The 25,853-nt window shown below is 47.8% G+C and overlaps 1 protein-coding gene across 8 annotated transcripts in view; it reads left to right on the plus strand.

Moving 5' to 3' along the window:
• The window catches only part of adamts3 (ADAM metallopeptidase with thrombospondin type 1 motif, 3), a 112,914-nt gene that overhangs the window by 38,856 nt on the left and 48,205 nt on the right, over window positions 1–25,853 (plus strand). For all 8 annotated transcript variants that reach the window (XM_078953401.1, XM_078953398.1, XM_078953399.1 and 5 more), the window contains 3 exons: window positions 15,851–16,041; window positions 21,509–21,592; window positions 22,057–22,213. In XM_078953401.1, the coding sequence (XP_078809527.1) occupies window positions 15,851–16,041; window positions 21,509–21,592; window positions 22,057–22,213 (432 nt within the window). The remainder of the gene's footprint in view (window positions 1–15,850; window positions 16,042–21,508; window positions 21,593–22,056; window positions 22,214–25,853) is intronic.

A 25,853-nucleotide genomic window follows, 5' to 3' on the forward strand; every position in this document is an offset into this window, starting at 1 on the left:
GTGCGGTTAAAATTGGCAGGTAGGGTGCCAGGAGGACATCTGCTGCTTGCTTGCAGTGATGTCCAAGCACCCCCCCTACCAAGGACCCTACATGTCTAAGGTGCAAATAAATCCGAAAGAGGGGGGGCCCACTCCATACAGCAACCATAGGAGGGGGGCCACTGCCAAGTAGCCCCCCCCCCCAAGGCTCATCGCAGGCTAAGCCCCCCACCCCCTCACCCTAATATGAGGTTATATGAGGAAGGGGGTAAGTTGGGGACAGCTGGTCGACTGTGCCCCGGTAGTCAAACAGCTGTCCCCCAGCCCCCCCCCCCCAGCAAGGGGGCCAGGGCCACCCAGCCCAGGGGCCCCACCCCCGGAGGCGCCGACACCCCAGGCCCGGCACCACCCACCCCACACAGAGAGAGAGGAGCCAGAAAGCGTCGCCCCCCCCGGAGCAAGCCCAGGCCCCCACCCCCAGACGCCGGCCCTAGAGGAGCTCTGGTCAGGCCTCGACGGGACCGAGGAGGCCAACCGGCCGAGGCAACCACTGATTGCCTCAGCGGAGACCCCGACCCGCTAGCCCCCCCGACCCGTACCAATAATGCCCCCCCCCCTCCCCCCCAGAACGCCCCCCCACAGGACAGGGCCGACAAGCCCCCCACCCCAGACCCCGCAGCCGAAGCGGATGACACCCAGAGCGACCGGGGGCCCCGAGAGGGTTGTCCCGTCCCGTCCCAGAGCCAGGGAAGGGCCGATCCCAGCCCCAGGTGCAGATGGGCAGCCCATCCGGCGCCGTTGCCCCCCCCCCCCCTGAGCAGGGCCCCCCGCCAAACCCCCCCAGCGCAGGCAAAGGGACCACCCCCCCAAGCCAAGCCAGACCACCACCCCACCCCCCCACCACGCACCCCCACACCCAAGCCCAGAGGACCACGCAGCGCCCCAGCCCGCCCCACCCAGGCACCGGACCCGACCCCCCGACCAACGGAGCCCCCACCGCCCTTGCCAGGCACCGGAAGCCCCGACCCCCACCCCAAACCACGGCAGAAGGGCAAGGAGCAGCGACGACCAAGCCCCCCACCCCCTAAGTCATGGAGTCAACCACAGGAGACCAGAGAGACTGAATTCTTTCAAAGTTACTTGAACCTTGGGCTGACATTTTTTCCAAGCTGATATGATCAAACAGCAGATTTCTGTGTTGACTTATGTTTATATTTTTCTTGTTTTTCCAATTTATTAAAATAGTTTTTTTGGCAATACAAAGAGTTATGAAAATGATAGATGCTAATCCTTCTTCTATATCGATGGCACTCATGTCACCAAGCACACAAAGTGACAGTGAGGCAGTGATTGAAACCTTAAGCCAGACTGATAAATCGGCACATACCTGCTGCCAAAGAGCCTGGACAGGGGTGCAGAACCACAGTGCATGCATGTAATTGTCGGGTAGATTATTATCACAGTGCTCGCAAATGTCTGAGTTACTGAGACCCATCTTGAACATCCTCTGTCCAGTGTAGTAAATTCTGTGAAGAGTTTTGAGATGGATTAGCTGCAGATTTGGACTTTTTGTCAGTTTAAAGGTGTTTAGACAGAGTTCTGACCAGAAGCTTTCATCTGTGCTGATGCTCAAATCTGCATCCCATTTTTTTGTTGGAAGGGCAATATTGTTATCTAAATTACATAAAAGTTTGGATATTTTGGAGAGAGTTCTATTCATTGAAAAATTAATCAGAGTGGTAACTACATCTGGTAGCTTTAAATCGTCGTCTTTAAATTTATACTTTTTAGTAATACTTGATTTAAGTTGCTGATATTCCAAGAAGTTATTTATTCCATGTTTGTCTTGAAGTTCCTGGGGAGTTATGAATCTTCTATCAATAATTACGTGCTCTAGTTGTTTTATGCCCCCTGCTTGCCAAGCTGGGAAGTGAATCATTTTTTTGTTAATAAGGATGTCCGGGTTGTTCCAGATGGGTGTCATTTTGCACGGTTGAATTGATGATTTTGATATTTTGAGAAATTCCCACCAGGCTGTTAAAGTGGCATTTATATTAATGCTTTTGAAACAATCCTGTTTTTTAACTGTTTGGCTGATAAATGGAAGATCTGACAGGTTGATCTTTCCACATAACGCCTGTTCCAAGTCTAACCATGAGTTAGTTTCTGGATTATTTTTTAACCATTTTAAGATGTATTGTAATCTATTTGCAAGAAAGTATTTGTGGAAGTTAGGTAATTCTAATCCTCCACAGTTTTTTGCAGATTTTAAAGTTTTTAGACTAATTCTTGCAGGTTTATTGTTCCATAGAAAGCTTGATATGGATGAGTCTAATGTTTTGAACCATTTTAATGGCGGTTGTGTGGGAATCATTGAGAAGAGATAATTAACCTTGGGTAAGATTTTCATTTTAACCGTGGCTACCTTGCCCATAAGGGACAGAGGCAGGTTGGTCCAGCGTGTTAGATCGTCCTGTATGCTTTTCAGTAATGGGGTGTAGTTTAGCTGCACCAGTTCTGATAGTTTGGGGGAAAAGTAGATACCCAGATATTTGATATTTCCTGTTTTAACTGGAATTGTGAGTCTTTGTTCCATATTCCTGTTGAGTGGTAATAAAACAGACTTATTCCAATTAATGGAATAGTCTGATGTGGAGGAGAATTCATTTATGATCATTGCTGTTTCATTTACAGAATGTAAATTCCTTAAAAACAGTAATATGTCATCCGCATAAAGACTAATTTTATGATGGCTGTGTTTGGTTTTTATTCCTATAATGCTCTCATTCTGTCTTATTGCTGCAGCTAAAGGCTCAATGAATATAGCAAAAAGAGAAGGAGAGAGTGGGCAGCCCTGTCTGGTTCCTCTTCCAAGAAAAAACCTGTTTGAAGTCTGTTCCTCGCATCATTTCTTCATGCTCTGCAGTTTTAGCCTCTTTTTAAAGATCCTGACACGCAGTGAATCGGGCAGTCAGATGGGTGAGGGTCGTCTGCAGGCCCGTCTGCTCTGCAGGCCCGTCTGCTCCAGTCAGATGGGTGAGGGTCGTCTGCAGGCCCGTCTGCTCCAGTCAGATTGGTGAGGGTCGTCTGCAGGCCCGTCTGCTCTGCAGGCCCGTCTGCTCCAGTCAGATGGGTGAGGGTCGTCTGCAGGCCCGTCTGCTCTGCAGGTCCGTCTGCTCCAGTCAGATGGGTTTCATCTTTCCTTCCAGTCCTTAACATTTTTTTAACTCTTGTATTCTGTATAGATGTCGAGTAAAACATAAATGACTCGACTCAGTCATGACTCGATGGCACGAAACCCATCCAGACGACTGTTGTGATTTTAGGCTATGCAATTAAAATTGAAGTGAAGTGAATGATTTCTTTGTGGATACAAGTGTGTGTGCATGTGAGTGTGTGCATTTAAGTGTGTGTATATGCACATTTGTGTGAAATGTGTGTGTGGGTGAGTGGGTGTGTGTGTGTGCATGCGCATGCATGTATATATGTGTGTGTGTGTGTGTGTGCATACTTGTATACGTTTTTGTGTGCATGCATTTGTGTGCGTGTGCATGTGTGTGTGTGCCCGTGCTTGTGTGTGCGTTTGTATGCATGCATTTGTGTGCATGCATGTATGTATATACATATATATATGTGTGTTTGTGTGTGTGTGCATGCATGTATGTATATGTGTGTGTGTGTGTGTGTTCATGCTTGTGTGTGTTCATGTTTGTGGGTAGATTGGTAGTAATTTAAATCCTTAAAGGTTATCGGGCGTTTCTTGGGCTCTCATTGAGAGCGTCTGCTCTAATATGTTATTAGCAGGAGTCATTTTAGAGATGCCAGAGGTTACAGAGAGCACTTACCCCCTCCCTCGTTTACCACTGGGGAGTGTGTTTGTGTGTCGGTTAGAGAAGCGAGTTTTGATACCTGGACTGTTGTGCTGCTTGACGCTGCAGATCTAGTAGATGTTTTCCTCTGGTCTGGTCTGGATGAGTCTCTCCTCCTCCAACGTGGTGATGATTAGTGAGGAGCTGCTCCTCTCTCCTCCAGTTTCTGACAAATATTTTCAATTCTTCCTGATGTTGTGAATCAGCAGCTAATCTGTCAGAGACGGGGGTGGGGGGTGAGTTGTGTTGCAACACTTTGGTTTTCCGCTGCTTGACAGAAACATTAGTGTGTTCTGTAAGAATCAGCAGAGGCTGCCTGAAAGTCTGGAGATGACGGTTTCTGCAGGGGGCGGGGTCTCTGCTCTATCTGAGATGAGGAGCGTTTCTGGAAGAGGGGGGCTCCACTGTGACCTTCTGACTGGAGGTTTTGTTCACACAAAATGAGATTAAAACTCAAGATTCATAAGAAGCGTATATTCTGCCAAACGTTTTAATAACTTTTGATAATCTCTCTCACTAAACTGGTGGAGGAGGAAGCACCAATCCGTACATAACCCTATTTTTGGGAAAAGTTAGACTTCTTCCTGATACGGTTCTCTTCTGACATCAGCCTCTAGTGGTCTTTTGAGGAACTGCAACCTTCCATTCGTACTGTTTGCATTCATAAAGTGGGGGCTGGTTCAGGGCAGTTCCTCCACCCACTTTTAACCTTTCCATAGTTAAACTCTAATGAAAAACTAGGTTTTGTTTCTGTGAGGTTTGGTCTGAACCCTTGACTGGATCAGAGTCTGCGTGACGTCATCCATAGAAATTGATTTAATCCGCCTCCAACCAAATAAAGCCAAATCTTTGTTATGCATGCTGCCATATTGTTTCATCAACATCGTTTTTTAAAAAGCAGTAAATGCAGATTAATATCAAACGATGAATCGATTTATCCAACCAAATGGATCTATCTGCTTCAAGTTGTTCAGTGGGAAATGACGGATACCTGTAAAGCGCTTTCAGCGAACGACTTCAGTCACACACTGGTGGCGGCTCCGCGGCCGAACACTGGCGCCAACCTTCCACCAGGTACAAGGTGGGGTTCATGTCTTGCCCAAAAACACTCTGAGCGGGCAAGTTGGGAATCGCACCTGCAACCTTCCGATCAGTGGTCGACCGCCCTATCGCTGCACCACGGCCGCTCGTTAATTGAATCAAATCGAACTATACCATTATAAAATCGTTTTAAAATGAAATAAATTAATATTGGAAGATACCATCTGGATTGAGGTACAGTAGGTTTATTTGACTCTAAGGTAAAACCGACACACATGTCACGGCGTACAACACACGTGTGATGTCATGAACACGGATCAGTCCATCATTCAGTCCAATGTGTGACAGACTTTGAATAAAGTCATGTGACCATCCAGTGTCTAGAATGTTCTAAGAATGTTCCCTTTGGATTCTTTGGATGTGGAAAAACAACAGTGGTGAACTTTAGGAAACTAACATGTGAATGGATTTGACATTCATTCTAGTTTACTTGTTGGTTTGGACACAGATTTCATTTAACTTGATGATCTGGAAGAAATCCAAGAATCTGGAAAACTGTTCAGTAGCAGGAATTTCTGTCTGGAAGTTTGGATGAAGAGGATCTGGATCCACTTTAGGTCAGAGGACCGGATCCAATTGGATCATTTAAGATGAACCAAAGTCGATAATTACGGCACTAAAATAGATAAATGCATTTGAGAATCAATCTCGACTGTAAATAAAAATGTAGACGTTGCTTCATGGAAAAATATTTGAATAGATTATTATACAGAAGAACTTGATAAATGCAGAAAATGCTCCTCCTTCTTTCAGCTTGTTCATCTTCATCCTCTGTCTTCCTCCTGAACAATCTTCCCTGCATTTTTCTTTTTTCAATGAATTTTTCAAATATAAATTATTTTCTTTGCTGCATGTTTCACTTTTACTTTTGCAGTAGCTTTTATCTTGAACTGTCAATCACCATAGTGTTCAGAAAACTGCAGGAATCATTTATTGTTTTTCTTGTCACGTTGCAAACAAACCAACCTCCATAAAAATGTTCCTGCTTGACTGGGAATGAAAGGGTTAAAAAAAGACATCCATCAGAAATAATAACAGGAAAAACAGCAACGTTACAATCCAGCTGTTAGCGCCTGGGAAAGAAAAATTTAGGTTTTTACTTTTACAACATAATTGAAGATGTACAACACACAACACGGCAACACACAACACGGCAACACACAACACGGTAACACACAACACTGCAACACACAACACTGCAACACACAACACTGCAACACACGACACTGCAACACACAACACTGCAACTGCAACAGACAACACTGCAACGGCAACACACAGATCTGCAACGGCAACACACAGATCTGCAACAGCAACACACAGATCTGCAACGGCAACACACAGATCTGCAACGGCAACACACAGCACTGCAACGGCAACACACAGATCTGCAACAGCAACACACAACACTGCAACGGTAACACACAGATCTGCAACGGCAACACACAGCACTGCAACGGCAACAGACAACACTGCAACAGCAACACACAGATCTGCAACAGCAACACACAGATCTGCAACAGCAACACACAGATTTGCAACGGCAACACACAACACTGCAACGGCAACACACAGATCTGCAACGGCAACACACAGATCTGCAACGGCAACACACAGATCTGAAACAGCAACACACAACACTTCAACGGTAACACACAGATCTGCAACGGCAACACACAGCACTGCAACGGCAACAGACAACACTGCAACAGCAACACACAGATCTGCAACAGCAACACACAGATCTGCAACAGCAACACACAGATCTGCAACAGCAACACACAGATCTGCAACAGCAACACACAACACTGCAACGGCAACACACAGATCTGCAACGGCAACACACAACATTGCAACGGCAACAGACAACACTGCAACGGCAACAGACAGCACTGCAACGGCAACGCACAGCACTGCAACAGCAACACACAGATCTGCAACAGCAACACACAACACTGCAACGGCAACACACAGATCTGCAACGGCAACGCACAGCACTGCATCGGCAACAGACAACACTGCATCGGCAACACACAGATCTGCAACGGCAACACACAACACTGCAACGGCAACACACAACACTGCAACGGCAACACACAGCACTGCAACGGCAACACACAGCACTGCAACGGCAACACACAGCACTGCAACAGCAACACACAGCACTGCAACAGCAACACACAGATCTGCAACAGCAACGCACAGATCTGCAACGGCAACGCACAGCACTGCAACGGCAACAGACAACACTGCAACGGCAACACACAGATCTGCAACGGCAACGCACAGCACTGCAACGGCAACACACAGCACTGCAACAGCAACACACAGATCTGCAACAGCAACACACAGCACTGCAACGGCAACAGACAACACTGCAATGGCAACACACAGCACTGCAACGGCAACAGACAACACTGCAACAGCAACACACAGCACTGCAACGGCAACAGACAACACTGCAACGGCAACACACAGATCTGCAACGGCAACACACAGATCTGCAACGGCAACACACAGCACTGCAACGGCAACACACAGATCTGCAACAGCAACACACAACACTGCAACGGTAACACACAGATCTGCAACGGCAACACACAGCACTGCAACGGCAACAGACAACACTGCAACAGCAACACACAGATCTGCAACAGCAACACACAGATCTGCAACAGCAACACACAGATCTGCAACAGCAACACACAGATCTGCAACAGCAACACACAGATCTGCAACGGCAACACACAGATCTGCAACGGCAACACACAACACTGCAACGGCAACACACAGATCTGCAACGGCAACACACAACATTGCAACGGCAACAGACAACACTGCAACGGCAACAGACAACACTGCAACAGCAACACACAGATCTGCAACAGCAACACACAGATCTGCAACAGCAACACACAGATCTGCAACAGCAACACACAACACTGCAACGGCAACACACAGATCTGCAACGGCAACACACAACATTGCAACGGCAACTGACAACACTGCAACGGCAACAGACAACACTGCAACGGCAACGCACAGCACTGCAACAGCAACACACAGATCTGCAACAGCAACACACAACACTGCAACGGAAACACACAGATCTGCAACGGCAACGCACAGCACTGCATCGGCAACAGACAACACTGCATCGGTAACACACAGATCTGCAACGGCAACACACAACACTGCAACGGCAACAGACAACACTGCAACAGCAACACACAGATCTGCAACAGCAACACACAGATCTGCAACAGCAACACACAGATCTTCAACAGCAACACACAGATCTGCAACAGCAACACACAACACTGCAACGGCAACACACAGATCTGCAACGGCAACACACAACATTGCAACGGCAACAGACAACACTGCAACGGCAACAGACAACACTGCAACGGCAACGCAAAGCACTGTAACAGCAACACACAGATCTGCAACAGCAACACACAGATCTGCAACAGCAACACACAACACTGCAACGGCAACACACAGATCTGCAACGGCAACGCACAGCACTGCATCGGCAACAGACAACACTGCAACAGCAACACACAGATCTGCAACAGCAACACACAGCACTGCAACGGCAACAGACAACACTGCAACAGCAACACACAGATCTGCAACAGCGACACACAGATCTGCAACAGCAACACACAGATCTGCAACAGCAACCCACAACACTGCAACGGCAACACACAGATCTGCAACGGCAACACACAACATTGCAACGGCAACAGACAACACTGCAACGGCAACAGACAACACTGCAACGGCAACGCACAGCACTGCAACGGCAACGCACAGCACTGCAACAGCAACACACAGATCTGCAACAGCAACACACAACACTGCAACGGAAACACACAGATCTGCAACGGCAACGCACAGCACTGCATCGGCAACAGACAACACTGCATCGGCAACACACAGATCTGCAACGGCAACACACAACACTGCAACGGCAACACACAAAACTGCAACGGCAACGCACAGCACTGCAACGGCAACACACAGCACTGCAACGGCAACACACAGCACTGCAACGGCAACAGACAACACTGCAACGGCAACACACAGCACTGCAACGGCAACACACAGCACTGCAACAGCAACACACAGATCTGCAACAGCAACGCACAGATCTGCAACGGCAACGCACAGCACTGCAACGGCAACAGACAACACTGCAACGGCAACACACAGATCTGCAACGGCAACGCACAGCACTGCAACAGCAACACACAGATCTGCAACAGCAACACACAACACTGCAACGGCAACACACAGATCTGCAACGGCAACACACAGCACTGCAACGGCAACAGACAACACTGCAACAGCAACACACAGATCTGCAACAGCAACACACAGCACTGCAACGGCAATACACAGCACTGGTTGGTTCTGGATCTGGTTCCAGATGGAACTTTTCTCCTGCAGAGTCCTTGTATTGTCAACACTTTCCAGCCTCTAGTGTCATTTTCTCTGCGTGACGTTTGTGTGTTGTTGTTGTCTGTTGTTGGATCACGCTGCGCCACCCCCCATCACCAACACATGTATTGAGCAGGACTGGACCGTACCGGCTTAAAGTCAGCCCTGCTGATTGGTCAGATTGGGGCGCGGTGCCACTCAGTCCAGCTCTCAGACACGGTCAGGTGTGAACTCACCAGCCCTCATGTGATGTCAGAGAGAGGGAGGAGTCAGTCCCACTGGGGGTGGCCGTGGTGTTTTTTGGAAGCCCAGACTTATTTCCACATCTGCAAGTTGAGTTTTGTAAGTGTAAACATTTTCAGAATAATTTAACGTCACATGCCTCCCCGCCTGAGGGCCCCCCCTCCTGCCAGCCAGCTTATCTGTTGTTGTGCAGTTGGCGTGCAGACGTGGACGCGTGTTGGAGGGCTGCTGCAGTCAGGGGGGGTGATGGAGGACAGTGCTGAGCTTGTTGGGCTGCTCACATGCTGCACACTTAGACTTCATTCATGGCGGTGTGAGAAGTGGCGCTCTGGAATAAACCTTCACTGTATTTCCTCTCAGAGCTTCATATATTTCTGTGACCTGCATCCGGGTTTTTTTCCAGTGTTTCTCAAAGAACAACACAGCCAGTGTCATCGAGGAAAGGCGGAGCCACAAGCTGCTTTTCAAGTTTTTCCTCTGGTTTTTCATTTTGGGGGGGGGGCAGAAGAAAACTGCTTGTCATTAAAGAACTCTACCTATTTAAATTCACAAATGTTTGACCCTTTATGCACTTTGAATTACAGAATGCAGGGAATGTAGTTTCTGACGCAGAGAAAAGCGACTGCATTTAAATGCAACACTTTACTGTTAGACCGGAGGGGTTAAATGGTTAAAGATAAAAAGGCTGTAGATGTGATTCTGATCTGATCCAGGTTTGGTCCTGATGTGATCCAGGTTTGGTCCTGATCTGATCCGGGTTTGGTCCTGATCTGATCCAGGTTTGGTCCTGATCTGATCCGGGTTTGGTCCTGATCTGATCCGGGTTTGGTCCTGATCTGATCCAGGTTTGGTCCTGATGTGATCAAGGTTTGGTCCTGATCTGATCCAGGTTTGGTCCTGATCTGATCCAGGTTTGGTCCTGATGTGATCCAGGTTTGGTCCTGATCTGATCCAGGTTTGGTCCTGATGTGATCAAGGTTTGGTCCTGATCTGATCCGGGTTTGGTCCGAATTGATCCGGGTTTGGTCCTGATCTGATCCGGGTTTGGTCCTGATCTGATCCGGGTTTGGTCCTGATCTTACAGGAAACAGATGAATTAAAGCAGTGAAGATGTTCACGTTCTGATCTCTGAGCTGCAGGATTCTTGTTTTTTTCTTCTTTCACTTAAATCCTGGCCATTTATTAGCGATGACACAAACATGCTAACGTGTCGAGTTTCGTGGTTTTGTTTCAATTCAATTTTATTTGTTTAGCCCAAATTCACAACAACAGTCGTCTCAATGGGCTTTCAGGATCATGAATACATAGAATTCAATAGGAAAATACTAAAATGAACTAACAAACGCACTAAGCTATACTGGCATCCCTGCCCTTAGACCCCCCTTCTCTGTAAGGAAAAGCTCCTTAAAAAAACGGATTCCAGAAAAAACGTAGAAACCTCAGGGGTGTCCCCATGAAGGAGGGATCCTCCCCCAGGACGGACAGGCGATTTACCAGAACTCTTAGAGAAGAATTAACTTATCTAAATCTACAACTACATATATAAAGTCCAGCAGACGAGCTTCATCCAGCCGTGGTTGGGGGGACAGTCGGGGGCGCGAGTCGAGCCGGAGACAGGAACCACAGCCAGGTGTAGGAGCAGGAGCAGAGACGAGGTACTCGGTCAGGTACAGAGCAGAGACGAGCCAGAGATGAGCCAGAGGCAGGATCCACAGCCAGGTGTAGGAGCAGGAGCAAAGGCGAGGTAAACGGTCAGGAACTGGAGCACGGATGAGCCAACTGGAGTCTGGAAGCACTCCCACTCCCCAGGAGGGGAGAGGAAAAGAGGGACAATACATGAATCGCACTGCACCAAACAGAGGCATGGAGAACTAAATGATGAATAATGATCAAGAATAGAGGAGAGGAAGGGTAGAAGTAGATGAGAAAAGAGGACAGAACCCCAGTGCACCATAGTTACCCCAGCTTCAACTTCTAGCTGCTACTAACAACTAAAGTCTTACAGAAGTGCAACTGAGCACAAGTCCAATCCAGGTGTCTGATTAAAGCCGCATATTCTGAGGATTTTGAAACGTTTTAGATCAAAAATGCAGGTTTCTGGTTTCCATGGTTACAGCCGACCCAACGGTCACAAACATTTTTGCAGTTTCTCATTTGTAGTTCAGCTGCTTAAGGCATCGCAGGAGACGTACAGCTCATCTCCTCCATCTCATCTCCTTTATCCTGTGACATTTCACTGAAGGGTCAAAGGTGAAGAACAGAAAAACAAATCTAAACACATTTTTATCTAAACTGTTAAGTCAATTGAGTTGTCTGTAGAATTCCTGGATCGTATTTTTTTGGCACAAAAGGAGAGGCTCAGTGGGAGAAGCAGCGCAGCATGAACTTCATGCTCCACGTTTCCCCACCGCCGCTCACAGCGGCCCCAACTCTCCAGGTGGTCCACGCAGACGCACGCCGCTCAGCGCTGAACCAGCAACCTGTGAGTGAAAGGCTTCAGCCGGCAGTCTTCCTGCTGTCAGTGGCGCCGCGGGACGCTGCCGCTGAAGCAGCGGCGCCACTGCAGGGAAAGCCAGGCGGCTGTGAGGTTTATGTGCTGCACTTGAAGAAAAGCCAGGGATCCTTCCCCCTTCAGGGCGCCTTTACAGGACCTCTGCAGGAAGAGATGAGCTGAGGAAAGGTGAGCGCGTTTCTAATGAAGGACAAAAGCAGAACCATTTTCTGGACAAACAGGTTTTTAGGTCGCTGGACTTGTGGGACTTGACATCACCACAAAGTCGCATGGAAACCAGTGAGAAAAAGCTCTGAAGAGAGCTGCATGAAGAGCAGCGAGGCCTGTTAGCCCCTCCCTTTCCTGTTTCCAACCCCAGAAGCTGCCGGACCGCCGCTGGGCCGTCCGTCACTTCACACAAACTTCAACTTTTCATGTTTTTACTGAATTTAAGAAGCAGCTGAAAGTTCATTCTAACAGAAGAAACATCCGTTTTACAGCCTGATGCATTGTTTCCACGCCTGCTGTCTGTCTAAAAAGAGCCCTGCCTTGGCTCAACAGTACCTCAGAAGAGTCCAACAACCCTGTGACCCTAAACACAAGAGAACAGGTTTAAGAAATGAAGACATTTCCTTTTGAAAATCAGTCGATCTGAAAAACATTCAAGTCCAAGAAAAGGATTGAAATCAGAAATGTCTGTTCTGTTCAGCAGAACAGAAGAAGAACAACACCTTCTCATGCTTTTATTGTGAAAGGAAAAGTTCAGAGTTTAATTGTCCAAAAACTCGTCCTGCGCCCTCAGCTGTTCTCCGTCAGGCGTCCACAGTTGCTCAAAGGCTGCAGGGCAAAGTACAGTACAGCGGAAACGAGGGACTTCCTGTGACGGCGAGGACGAATCAGTCTGGGGGGGAGGGGGTCACAGCAGCCTGAAGTCATGACTGATGCTGTTCATTTAGAGCATCCCATAATTTCCTGCTCCTGCCTGTTTTAAGCAGAAACGGTAGATTTCCACGGCGAGGTCGCCCACCTCTGTGCCATTTTTAGCCCGGACGGCCTGTTGCCACCCCGGGGGCCCCACTGCAGCTTGGTGGGGCTCCAAAAGACTGGGGCGTTGAGGCGGGTGTGGTGAGGCGGGGGCGGGGGCTGGTTTGCACACTGGCGGTCTTAAGAAGCGCCACTCAGGAAAAGTCCTGTGCGTTGGAAGTCGGGACCTGGGAAGCGTGTTTACTCAGAGGAGGGAGGGGGGAGCTGGCCGGCAGCACAAGAATGCCTGTGTCAAGGCGGGGGCGCTGCAGAGGAGAAATGTTCTCCACAATTCCAACTTTGTCGGGCCGGGCCACAGCCGGGGTGGCAGCCGGTTCTCCGTGTTTGCTTTGGGTCCCGCTCCACTCAGTCAGGGAGCATCTCTGCAGGAACGAGAAGCGGCGGCGTTCTTCACGACCACGCCGCCTCTTCCCGCCAAGGTGAAGCGTCATGGTCCTACAAAGACAATAACAGCATGAAACCTTCCTCCATCTTTGGGCTCAAAGTCGGTTCTGGGGTCAGGACCCAGAATCACGCATGAAGGGAACCTGCAGCTCTTCTCAAAAGGTTCAACGTCCTGGAAACAAAGTTTAGCAAAAATCCAAAATAGCCAGTGATTCGGGTTTAATGAAGATGCATTCAGCTCAGAAGAACTCTGGACCTCTGAACCAATCGGTCCGTCCAAACACGGTCCAGTCCTCAGCTCAGTTCTGTCCCAGATGCAGCAGAATCTGTTCAGACGATAACACGTTTGTAGGTCACAGAGTCTGCAGTTCAGACAAATCTAAAGAAGGTCAGAGTTTGGCTCAAAGTCTCATCATGGGGGGTGGGGGTGGGGGGGGGGGGGGGGGTTGAGTGCTCCTGCTGGTGCTGGATCCCACATTCAGAGGAGCCCTCTAGGTGGCTCTGACATCTGGTCCAGATACTTCCTGGATGCTACCCGGGGAGGTTTTTTGGAGAACAGGTCCTGGAGAAGATCCAGGACACGCTGGAGGGAGAACGTCTCTCTGCTGGCCTGGGGTCCCCCCAGGGGAGCTGGAGGAAGTGGCCGGGGGGAGGGAGGTCTGGGCATCTTTGCTTGGACTGCTGCCCCAGCGACCCGGTCCCGGATAAACGGAAGAAGACGGATGGAGGAAACTTGAGCTAGGGTACCCCCCTCCCCACCAATGGTTCTAAATGCTCATCCAGACCAGTTAGTGGAAGACCTGAGCAGCAGATCGGGCCGCTCCAGGTTCTGGTGGAGTGGACACAGTTGGCTCAGGTGACCCCTGACGTGCAGAACCTTCTGCAGCTCATACGACGTTCTGAAGAATGGGGGGGCTTCTGCATGTCAGATGTCCATCACATGACTACTATTTTCTGCTGTGCTTCTTGGTGGGATAAGCTCATGTGGTTGTCATGGCAACAACAGAAGAGGAGCAAATGTTCCGAGCTTCATTCTGATGAGAGGAAGATGCAGCGACAAAGTCTGAACGTTTAACCTTTAGGGATCTATGGAGATCCTAAGCAAACATGGAAGAAAACAGTGTTTAACTGCCCCCCTCCCCCCATCACCTGCCCCGGAAGCAACCGCGGCGTTCCTGCTGACGACGGCGGCTGCAGCAACAGACGCCTCTGATTCTGTCAATGAAGGGGATCAGAAGAAACTACTCGACAAGAAGAAAACTCATTTAAACCAATCCTGACTTTAAAATCAAAGATCTGGCAGCTCTGATACTGGCATAAAGCAACAGGAAGTGCTGTACAGGAAGTTCATCCTATCAACATAAAAGAAGCAGCCACGTGGACGAAAGCCAATTCCAAAGAAAACATAAGAAATCCAGGATTTTTCTGATGTTTACAGAAACACACTAACCTTCTGGATTAGCACAGATTAGCTAATCTGATCTGGATTAAACTCAGCCACAAAAATCCTAATTAATGAAAAAATTATTGTTGCTTCAATGTAAAAGTCTGTTCATTCAGCTGAATGGAGGATCAGGGAAAGCGGTGGTTTTCCTGATCTGACAGTTTTTGTTAAACCTGCAGGTTTTTGAGAAACCGACTTTGATGGTCGGACCAAATCCTCTGAAAATGCTAACTGTTGGAATGGAGATGAGCTGTTTGAATGTGTCTTATGTCCTCTCTGAGTGCTAAGCCTCTTAATCTAGTGTGTCGTCTGCATAGAAACTTGTTTTTTGTTCATAATCAGGTGGATGATGGAAGAGTCTAAAAAGGAGAAACTCCTCTCCATGTCTTTTATCTGAAGGTCTCAGTGAAACAGTTTAATGCCACTTTCAGGTCATCCGTTCATGATCGAGTCTTCCAGGTTTCTATAAATAGTCTTGTGAGCAAAGCAGTCCTGTAAATGTTGATTTTCAACCTTCTAGCACTGAACGGTCATGTGATGTGCTGTTATTGTGACGTAACGTCTCATTATCTTCATGTTTTATCCTGTCTGGGGACTACAGTTGTAAATCAGGATTATTGCTGTAATCCAGCATATTTGCGTGTCGTCTGGACAGATGTTCATTAATGTTCAAAGTGGCTGTCAATAAATTTATAAAAACATTAAATAACTGTAACTGAACTTGTCTGAAAGCTGCTTAAAAGATGAATTTGTTTTACGACGTCTACAATTGTCACGTATCTGATGTGGATTTCATCCTCAGCCGCTCTTTTTCTGATATTACACATCAAATCTTTTTTTGTGCAGAACAAGAACTGGACGTTTCCAGAACCCTGGACTCCATCAGCCAGCGCATCAACGAGACAGCGCACCGCCGCCGGCGCGACGCCGGAGAAGACGACTACAACATTGAGATTCTGCTGGGAGTTGACGACTCGGTGGTTCGATTCCACGGAAAAGAGCACGTGCAGAATTACCTCCTCACTCTGATGAACATAGTAGGTTGCTTCCTTTTTCTTCATCCATCCTCTAAAGCTGCTGGGTCCTGGTCAGGGTCGCGGGGTCGCTGGAGCCGACCCGCCCACTGTCAGGTGAAGGGGGGGTTCATTCTGGACGGCGCTCCAGTCCGTCCCAGAGGCTTTCAAAGCTTAGCTACGCACAGAAACCAGGAACCTCTGGAGGAACATTCTTCTGTATTTCCCTCCTTTGGTTCCTTCACGATTCTCCAAACGTTCTGCTTCAGTAAAGAATCAGGAATAAATGCAAACAGAAGTCAACATTTTCCAGTTTTTTGAAAAAATCTGGGAAAAACTAGAAAACGTTGCTTCATTGAAGTTTTCTGAGCAAACATTTGATTTTGATTGGTTCAGATTTTTTCCTCCAATTCAGGCCAACAAGCTGAGATGATGTGAATTCAGTTTGAGATGATCAACAGATCACATGAGGGGTGTTCAATCTGTGCAGCAGAAGCTGACGGAAAAACACGGACTCAGTGGGGGCTTGGGGGTCTGCTGTGACCCCCAGAGGAGTTAAAAACGTGCACAGACTCTATTTCCTTTCAGTCCAGAACCGCTTTGAAAAACACATCAAAGGAAAAAAAATGAAACAGAAAATTACACCAAAAGCAGAAATAAGAAGGTTTTCAGGTGAGATTTAGCTGAATCAGTGGAGCGTCGGGACGGAGGCCAAATGTTTGATTCCCTTCGGCGTGATGGTTTGTGGAATCTAAGAAGCTCAGAGTCATGATGAGGAAGGAGGTTGAACTAACACTTCAAATTCATTCTGAAAGGATCTGAAAGGATCTGCTGAAGCTGCAGATGTTTGATCTTCTGGATTTAAAGACCTGAACAGCCTGAAGACTTTGACCATTTCATCTGCAGATTAAAATGGTGACTAACCGTCAGAGACGCAGGGAATTTGTTTGCTGGATGGAGGAGGACGCTGCACGTTCACGGATGTTTCTGAAGCGCATGTGGAGGCGGAGCTTCCTGCTGGGGGGTTGGGCTCAGCCTGAAGTGACGAGGCGCGTCAGCCGATGTTGATGCATCTTGACCGGCGCCGCTGTCAGGTTCAGGCTCAGAGGGACTCCTGTCAGCAGCTTTGATCCTGACGCCATTGACCCCCCCCCCCCCCCCCCCCTACACACACACACCCATGCGCCGCATTGCGTGGGTTTGATAGCCACATTCTCCGTGGTCGTGGTTACTCAGACTCTGTTGAAGCTTTTCTGTGTCTGGAACCTCTGAGCCTCCAGAGCTTCTGCTTGTTCTGTCTGCTGATCACCTGCATCAGGTGTGTCCAGGCATGAAGATGGGGGGTTTCCCGCCCCTGCTGAACCACTCCGATCCATCATCCTGGAGGTTTTCCACCTGCCCAGCAGGACCATCGGTTCAGAGTCTGTTCCATCAAACCAGGACCTGAACATTCAGCTGTTGTGGATCCTTCACAAACTGATGAAGACTCTGGATGAAGAAGTTCAGCGTTTTTCTACTGTAGTGAAGGCAAAAAAAAACCAAAAACGATGATGTGCAGACGAGCTGTCTAACCCTGTTCCAAACCCGCTTGACCCCTCTCAGGGTCTCACGGTTGCTGGAGCCTATCCCAGCTACTGTTAGGGGAAGGTGGGGCTCACAATGGTCAGTTCCATAGTCCATCACAGAGACACACAACTGCACACACTCACAGTCACACTAGTTTCTGAACTGTGGGAGAAGCTGGAGAAAAAAGCCACACAAAAGACCCAGCTGGGATTTGAACCTGCTTCCTGTGTGGTCAAAGTGCTAACCACTGCACCACAGCACCGCCGTTCTACAGTGGAAGTGGTTTTCAGCTCTCCTCCTCCATCAGTCTGGAGTCTGGTTCAGCTTCAGGAGAAGCTCTGAGACCGAATTCAGAAGCAGGTTCTGCCTTTGCTGCAGCAGAGAAGCTGCTGGAACGTCTCTGGGTCTGACCCGAGTCGGCACGCTGCACGCCGGTGATGCCATCCTCTCGGTAAGACGTGTTGGTGCGGCTGCAGCCCAGCAGGAGGCAGCTGCAGGAAGGCCTCATCGTGGAGATGATCAGGAAGTGGTGGAACAAACACTTGGGAGGTGCAGAAGTTCACATGATGGAGCAGATCCGGATCCCATAGGAGCTGCAGATGGAGGAGTGGGACCGTCCTGGGGGACATGATGGACACACATGAAGCTGTGATGGACAGGAGACTCCGTCTGCAGCCACTCTTTCCTGTTTACCTGGAACTTCTGTGTCACTTGTTGCTCCTCAGAGGTTTGCTGGAAACCTGACATCACTTTTTGGAGTTTTTTGTCCTCTTTTTCTCTCTTTGTGGGCTGATCAGTTTGGGACTTGATCTCTAATTGCAGAAGTAATGACTGTAAATCATTGGCAGTTCAGGAAACTGCAGGATGGAGTGAAGCTCTCAGACAGAGAAACCATTCAGTTTGTGATGCTTCATCTCTGTTTGTTTGGATCCCTAAACGCTGCTTTTTCCTTCTGCTCGACCCTTTTCCTCTCTTCCCACGTCGGATTAGAAGCAGCTGATTGCTGACTCGCAGCCTGACGGTGATTCTGTTTCTGCTGAGGACGTCTGGATGGAGACATGAACTCTGGAAGGACTTTGTCTTTCTGGATTGAATCTCCTGGAGTCTCTGACGTCGTCTTTCTGGAGCGTCAGATGTTTTTGGGTTCAAATGGCATCACTCTGCTGAGATTTCCTCTCTATTGGGTTAAGTCGTTGTTTTGATCCTGACGTGTCGTCTGGACTGCAGTTCCTCACAGACCGTCTTCCTTATTAGACTCTGCTTCTCCTCTGCTGCATTATCTGGATATTTCTGGGTTTATTCAGCTGACGTTTCTCCACACAGCCCCCCCCCCCAGGATCTCCCTGGAATCCGTTCTCCTTCGTCTCTGGCTGTCATCTTTCTCGCCTCCTCCTGTCTCCTCCCCTTTCATCTTTGTCTAATCAGTGAGGAGTGTCTCCTTCCTCTTTAGCTCCTCAGAGAACCGTGACCCACTGGAACATTTAATGAGCCTCCGTGTTTGCATGTGCTTAGCGTGTGTGCTCATGCCTGCGGTCTTCTGTCGGAGTGTCCGCATCATTAACGAGCTGCAGAGCGGAGGAGCAAACGCTTTTCCAAAACCAGCCGGTCCAAAGACAGGCCATGTCAGCCTGCCAGCCTGGCTACTGGGCATGCTCAGATCTGCTCCTCTGCACAGAACTCAGCTAAATGTGTTTATGCACTCTTGTTTGTCTGTTTGTTTGTGTGTTGACCTTTCTACTCACCAAAGAGCCAAACGTGCACAAAACTAAAAGGTCTGCAGGTTTAGGAGGTTCTGCAGGATCAGGAAGTTCTGCAGGATCAGGAGGTTCTGCAGGATCAGGAAGTTCTGCAGGATCAGGAAGTTCTGCAGGATCTGGAGGTTCTGAAGGATCAGGAGGTTCTGCAGGATCAGGAGGTTCTGCAGGATCAGGAGGTTCTGCAGGATCAGGAGGTTCTGCAGGATCAGATAGTTCTGCAGGATCAGGAGGTTCTGCAGGATCAGGAAGTTCTGCAGGATCAGGAGGTTCTGCAGGATCAGGAGGTTCTGCAGGTTTAGGAGGTTCTGCAGGATCAGGAGGGTCTGCAGGATCAGGAGGTTCTGCAGGATCAGATAGTTCTGCAGGATCAGGAGGTTCTGCAGGATCAGGAGGTTCTGCAGGATCAGGAAGTTCTGCAGGATCAGATAGTTCTGCAGGATCAGGAGGTTCTGCAGGTTTAGGAGGTTCTGCAGGATCAGGAAGTTCTGCAGGATCAGGAAGTTCTGCAGGATCAGGAGGTTCTGCAGGATCAGGAGGTTCTGCAGGATCAGGAAGTTCTGCAGGATCAGGAAGTTCTGCAGGATCAGGATGTTCTGCAGGATCAGATAGTTCTGCAGGATCAGGAGGTTCTGCAGGATCAGGAGGTTCTGCAGGATCAGGAGGTTCTGCAGGATCAGGAAGTTCTGCAGGATCAGGAAGTTCTGCAGGATCAGGAAGTTCTGCAGGATCAGGAGGTTCTGCAGGATCAGGAGGTTCTGCAGGATCAGGAGGTTCTGCAGGATCAGGAGGTTCTGCAGGATCAGGAAGTTCTGCAGGATCAGGAAGTTCTGCAGGATCAGGAGGTTCTGCAGGATCAGGAAGTTCTGCAGGATCAGATAGTTCTGCAGGATCAGGAGGTTCTGCAGGATCAGGAGGTTCTGAAGGATCAGGAGGTTCTGCAGGATCAGGAGGTTCTGCAGGATCAGGAGGTTCTGCAGGATCTGGAGGTTCTGAAGGATCAGGAGGTTCTGCAGGTTTAGGAGGTTCTGCAGGATCAGGAAGTTCTGCAGGATCAGGAGGTTCTGCAGGATCAGGAAGTTCTGCAGGATCAGGAGGTTCTGCAGGATCAGGAAGTTCTGCAGGATCAGGAGGTTCTGCAGGATCTGGAGGTTCTGAAGGATCAGGAGGTTCTGCAGGTTTAGGAGGTTCTGCAGGATCAGGAGGTTCTGCAGGATCAGGAGGTTCTGCAGGATCAGGAAGTTCTGCAGGATCAGGAGGTTCTGCAGGATCAGGAGGTTCTGCAGGATCAGGAAGTTCTGCAGGATCAGGAGGTTCTGCAGGATCAGGAAGTTCTGCTGGATCAGGAGGTTCTGCAGGATCAGCAGGAGCAGAAACTCTATTTCTGTCTTTTCTGCTGTTTAGGCTTCTTCGTTTCACGTAAAGCAAAAAAACTGAATTGAATGAGAAAGAGTCACTTCAAAGTCCTGCCCCCCCCGCCCCCCCCCCTCTACAGGCTCTTCTGGGTTGACAGCAGTTTTTCCCACAATCCCTTTTGTTTGCGAACTCAGTTTGATGTTTAATTTGTGACATTTATAGGATTTATTTTCACACAGTACAGCTCATTTTTTATTGAAAGCATTTGAATCTTCTGGTAAATCAAAGCCTCTCTTGTTTAGCTTCATTTTTTTTTCTTTCTGCCACTTTTATAACATTTTTCAAATGTTTTTTTAAATTTTCTTTTTTGTGTAATATTTCTTATCTGTTTGGCTCTGTTGGTGTTTTCATCATTTATTCTTTCTTGATGTCTTAACCTGTCAGTTTACTTTCTTCTAGTTTGTTTGGTTCCTCAAGTCAGTTTCAGGGATCCTATGGTTTTGGGTCTTGGACCTGGACCCAGACTTGGGGATCCTTTTGTTTGGGTCTTGGACCTGGACCCAGACTCTGGGATCCTATGGTTTTGTGGTTTTGGTCTTGGACCTGGACCCAGACTCTGGGATCCTATGGTTTTGTGGTTTTGGTCTTGGACCCGGACCCAGACTCTGGGATCCTATGGTTTTGTGGTTTGGGTCTTGGACCTGGACCCAGACTCGGGGATCCTTTGGTTTGGGTCTGGCTCCGGGTCCACACCCGCAGCGTTGTGTTCTGGTTTGTGGACCGTCGTGTTGATGAGTAGCGTCTGTGCTCCTCAGGTGAATGAGATCTACCACGATGAGTCTCTGGGGGTCCACATCAACGTGGTTCTGGTGAGGATGATCATGCTGGGCTACGCTAAGGTGAGGAAACGTTCTTCTGCAGGAGCTGTAGTTCTATCAAACAAATGAATTCAGCTTGAAACGTTTCTTCAACTCTTTTTAAATCTGCTTTGGAGCTCAGGGCAGTTTGAGCTTCACCTGTTCAAAAATGTTAATTTAAACCATTTTGGAGACAGACGATCGCCATGGCAACCCCCAAAGGGCGTGGTCTAAAGGCAAAGATCAGTTCACTCACTATAAACTTAGAAACTTTACAAGTTTTCACATCATTTCCTTCTGTTCACTTTAACGATTTCTTCTGGCAGCTGCTGGTGAATCTTTGGATCAATACTCAGAAATGTTCAGTTCTAAGAGTCTTTTGGAAATAAATGTTCAGTCTAGATGTGGTCGGCGGTGAGGCCGCTGACAGGTGCGTCTGCTCTGCAGCCACGAATATTCAGCGGCGGTTTTTCTTCACCATTCTTCTCCCTCCTTCTGTCGTTCAGTCCATCAGCCTGATTGAAAGAGGAAACCCGTCTCGGAGTCTGGAGAACGTCTGCCGCTGGGCTTTTGTGCAGCAGAAAGGCGACTCTAATCACGCCGAACACCACGACCACGCCATTTTCCTGACCCGCCAAGGCTTCGGCCCCACAGGCATGCAGGGTGAGCTCCGTCTGCGTGACCTGCGCTTTTGCCTGGAGCCAGGCGGCCCTCAGAAAGGCAGTGGCCAGAGGTTATGCATCAGCACCACTGGATGCTGATTCATCTGGACTGAAATTCATGAATTGTTAACAGTTTATTTGCAGAGAATATTTAGCGGCTGCTTTAACAGTCAGTTTTTGGATAAATTAGTTTGCAGCAGCAGAAGGCAAACTTTGTCTCAGTATTCATGAACGGACTGAAAGCTTTGGTTCAGCTGTTGGTCAACGTCTTCAGTCGTTTGTCTCTGCCGTGATTTGGCTCCAAGAGCACAGAAGTTCTGTTAGGGGAGGAGCCTAACAATCCCAGCCTCTTCTCCCCTTAAACTGAACTTTGTGTTAAACTTCCCTGGTCTGCTTTGCGTTCAAATCCGTCTCCAAATGAAGGATCTCGTTGAAGAATGAAGAAGACAAAAGCCTCTGTCTCTGTGCTTATGGAGCCGATCCAAACAGTCAAATATGGAATCAGTCTGAGCAGAAATCAGCAGCATTTCTGCCTCTCTGAATGTTTTCATGAAAAGCTGCTTCTGCTCAGACGTGAGGATCCTTCAGATCGACGACTTCATGACAAATGAATCCGCAGCAGCTTCATGACAAATCACTGATCTGCAGAAGGAAGGAAGCAGGCAAACAGGGTTATTATCCTCAGCCTTTTTGGACCAGCAAGCTGCCGTAGTCAGACACTGGGGAAGGTAACGGCTCTCTGCTGCAGGATAGAGCACAAGCATGGAATTCCACTTCTACAGGAAACACAAAGGGGAGGAGCTTCAAGCCCCTGAACTGTTCAAGTGAACAAAGCGTCACAAAAACTGCTGTAAGACGATGGAGCATCAGCGAGAGAGGAAAAAGACAAATGTGATCAAATCATCTGAACACAGAGCCCACCTGAGGACAAAGACGAGACTCCATCCGCTCACATGCTGCCAAAAAGGGGGAAACTGGGAATTCAAAAAGACCTTCAGACACATGTGAGTGGATCAGGACAGCAATGATCCAACAAGAGCGCCAACCATTTCTGACCAACGGAGCAGCAGCCGTCACGCACGTGCTTCTATTTAAAACAGTTAGTCTTATTGTAAAAGTGTGATAGAAATACCAACGGAATGAAAAAGGTCAGCCGACCCAAACCAGCAGACCGGCAGTCCGGTTCAGCCGTCAACACAAACTAAAGCCTCAGTCCCGGCTGTCTTCACGGGTCGACGTGACGTGGCGAAAAAGGGTCGAATCTATGGAAGCGATTCTGTAGCATAAATAAAAAGCAAAGTCAAAACCAGAAATGCTTTTTCATTTTCAAAATGAAGCTGCATTTTTTGACTCAAAAATATAATGAAAAAGTAATCCACCAAAATGCTTTTTCATTTCCTTCCTCAACACAGCTTATTCTGTCACTTAATTAAAATTAAAATGAAAATGGTATTTGACATTTCATTTTCAAGACGTTCTCTGGTAAATGTGTAGCATAATTCATTTAGAAATGTCTGATTTGACAATTAAAATTGATTAATAGAAATGCTTTTTAATTTTCTAAATGTAGCTGCATCTTTTGACTCAAAATTAAAAAGAAAAATCAATATTTCAAAATGCTTTTTCATTTTATACCTAAAACCGCTTATTCTGTGTCATTATTAAAATGAAAATGCAAAGAGGGGATTGCATTTGCATTTTAACATCCACCCCGCGCACCTTGTCGCAATATTCATTTCGAAAAAGCGTTAGCAGAGGGGAGGCGGGGCGATGACGTCACTGCTCTCTCCGTGTGTCCGGCTGCTGACCGACGCTCACACAGACACACCAGGAGCAGACTGTGTTAGCGGCAGAGAATACGGCTTGTGGTGGTTGTGAACTTCTGATGAGTTTCCACAGCTTCTCAGGACTAAGTAGCTTCATGTCCGCCTTCTGCGGTCCTCCTTCTGACGCACCGCGGACAAGCTTTGTTCTTCGGACCGCCAGCTGCCTTCGCACAGCGGAGCGCGAAGCTCCGATGATCGCTGAAGGCGGAAATGCTGCGGCGATCTGAGAAACCATCATATGAATTTGTGTTTCCAGTGGTGTCCAGAACAAAATAAAGACTCATGTAATTCCCACATATTTACACATTTATCTGCAGCTTCGCGGTGAATTTACTGTTTGATTTATTAAGATCCAGGAATCCAGGTTTGAGCTGGCCAGGTCCAGCGGTTTTTGAACAGGACCCGGTTTTACGTAATCTTAATGTGAAAAATGCAGCAGAATGTTCCTTCAGCTCCCTCGCGAATCAGAAGCTCAAGCTGTGAATCGTAAGCCAACTTTAGCGTCGTCTGACCGCACGGATTTAAAAACATATGATCGAACAGAGCAGGCCCTTAATAATAATCATGACAATAATAAAAGCACATTATCAAGATAGTCTCCTGCAGCTTGGCGCTGAGTGTTTTTTGTCCAACCAGCAACGTTTAGCATGGAGAAATCTGCTGTCTATTGATGGAGCTCCAGCTGTCATCAAACAGTAAATTCACCGCGAAGTTGCAGATAAATGTGTAAATATGTGGGAATTACATCAGTCTTTATTTTGTTCTGGACACCACTGGAAACACAAATTCATATGATGGTTTCTCAGATCGCCGCAGCATTTCCGCCTTCAGCGATCATCGGAGCTTCGCGCTCCGCTGTGCGAAGGCAGCTGGCGGTCCGAAGAACAAAGCTTGTCCGCGGTGCGTCAGAAGGAGGACCGCAGAAGGCGGACATGAAGCTACTTAGTCCTGAGAAGCTGTGGAAACTCATCAGAAGTTCACAACCACCACAAAGCCGTATTCTCTGCCGCTAACACAGTCTGCTCCTGGTGTGTCTGTGTGTGTGAGCGTCGGTCAGCAGCCGGACACACGGAGAGAGCAGTGACGTCATCGCCCCGCCTCCCCTCTGCTATTGCATTTAAGAAATGAATATTGCGACAAGGTGCGCGGGGTGGATGTTAAAATGCAAATGCAATCCCCTCTTTGCATTTTCATTTTAATAATGACACAGAATAAGCGGTTTTAAGTATAAAATGAAAAAGCATTTTGAAATATTGATTTTTCTTTTTAATTTTGAGTCATTTGATGCAGCTTCATTTTGAAAATTAAAAAGCATTTCTATTAATCCATTTTGAATGTCAAATTAGACATTTCTAAATGAATTATGCTACACATTTACCAGAGAACGTCTTGAAAATGAAATGTCAAATACCATTTTCATTTTAATTTTAATTAAGTGACAGAATAAGCTGTGTTGAGGAAGGAAATGAAAAAGCATTTTGGTGGATTGCTTTTTCATTTTATTTTTGAGTCAAAAAATGCTTTTTCATTTTGAAAATGAAAAAGCATTTCTGGTTTTGACTTTGCTATTTATTTATGCTACATAATCGCTTCCATACGAATCTGGCGGCCCATACCAAATATCATAATCGTAGCCCAATAGAGAAGAAACGTTCCCGCTCATTTATTCTGCGGGCAGGCTGAGGGGGAGAGGTCGTAGTCGACGCTTACGCTACTTTCACAGCGGCCTCAGAAACGGACGTTCCAGTGATAATTCCATGGAAAAGTCAACGTAAATGCGCGTTCTCGGGCTGTTGCACTCCAAACTATCATGTT

Source organism: Oryzias latipes, chromosome 9 (genome assembly GCF_053564925.1).
Source record: "Oryzias latipes strain Hd-rR chromosome 9, Olatipes_Hd-rR_3.1".
Classification (NCBI taxonomy): Eukaryota; Metazoa; Chordata; class Actinopteri; order Beloniformes; family Adrianichthyidae; genus Oryzias; species Oryzias latipes.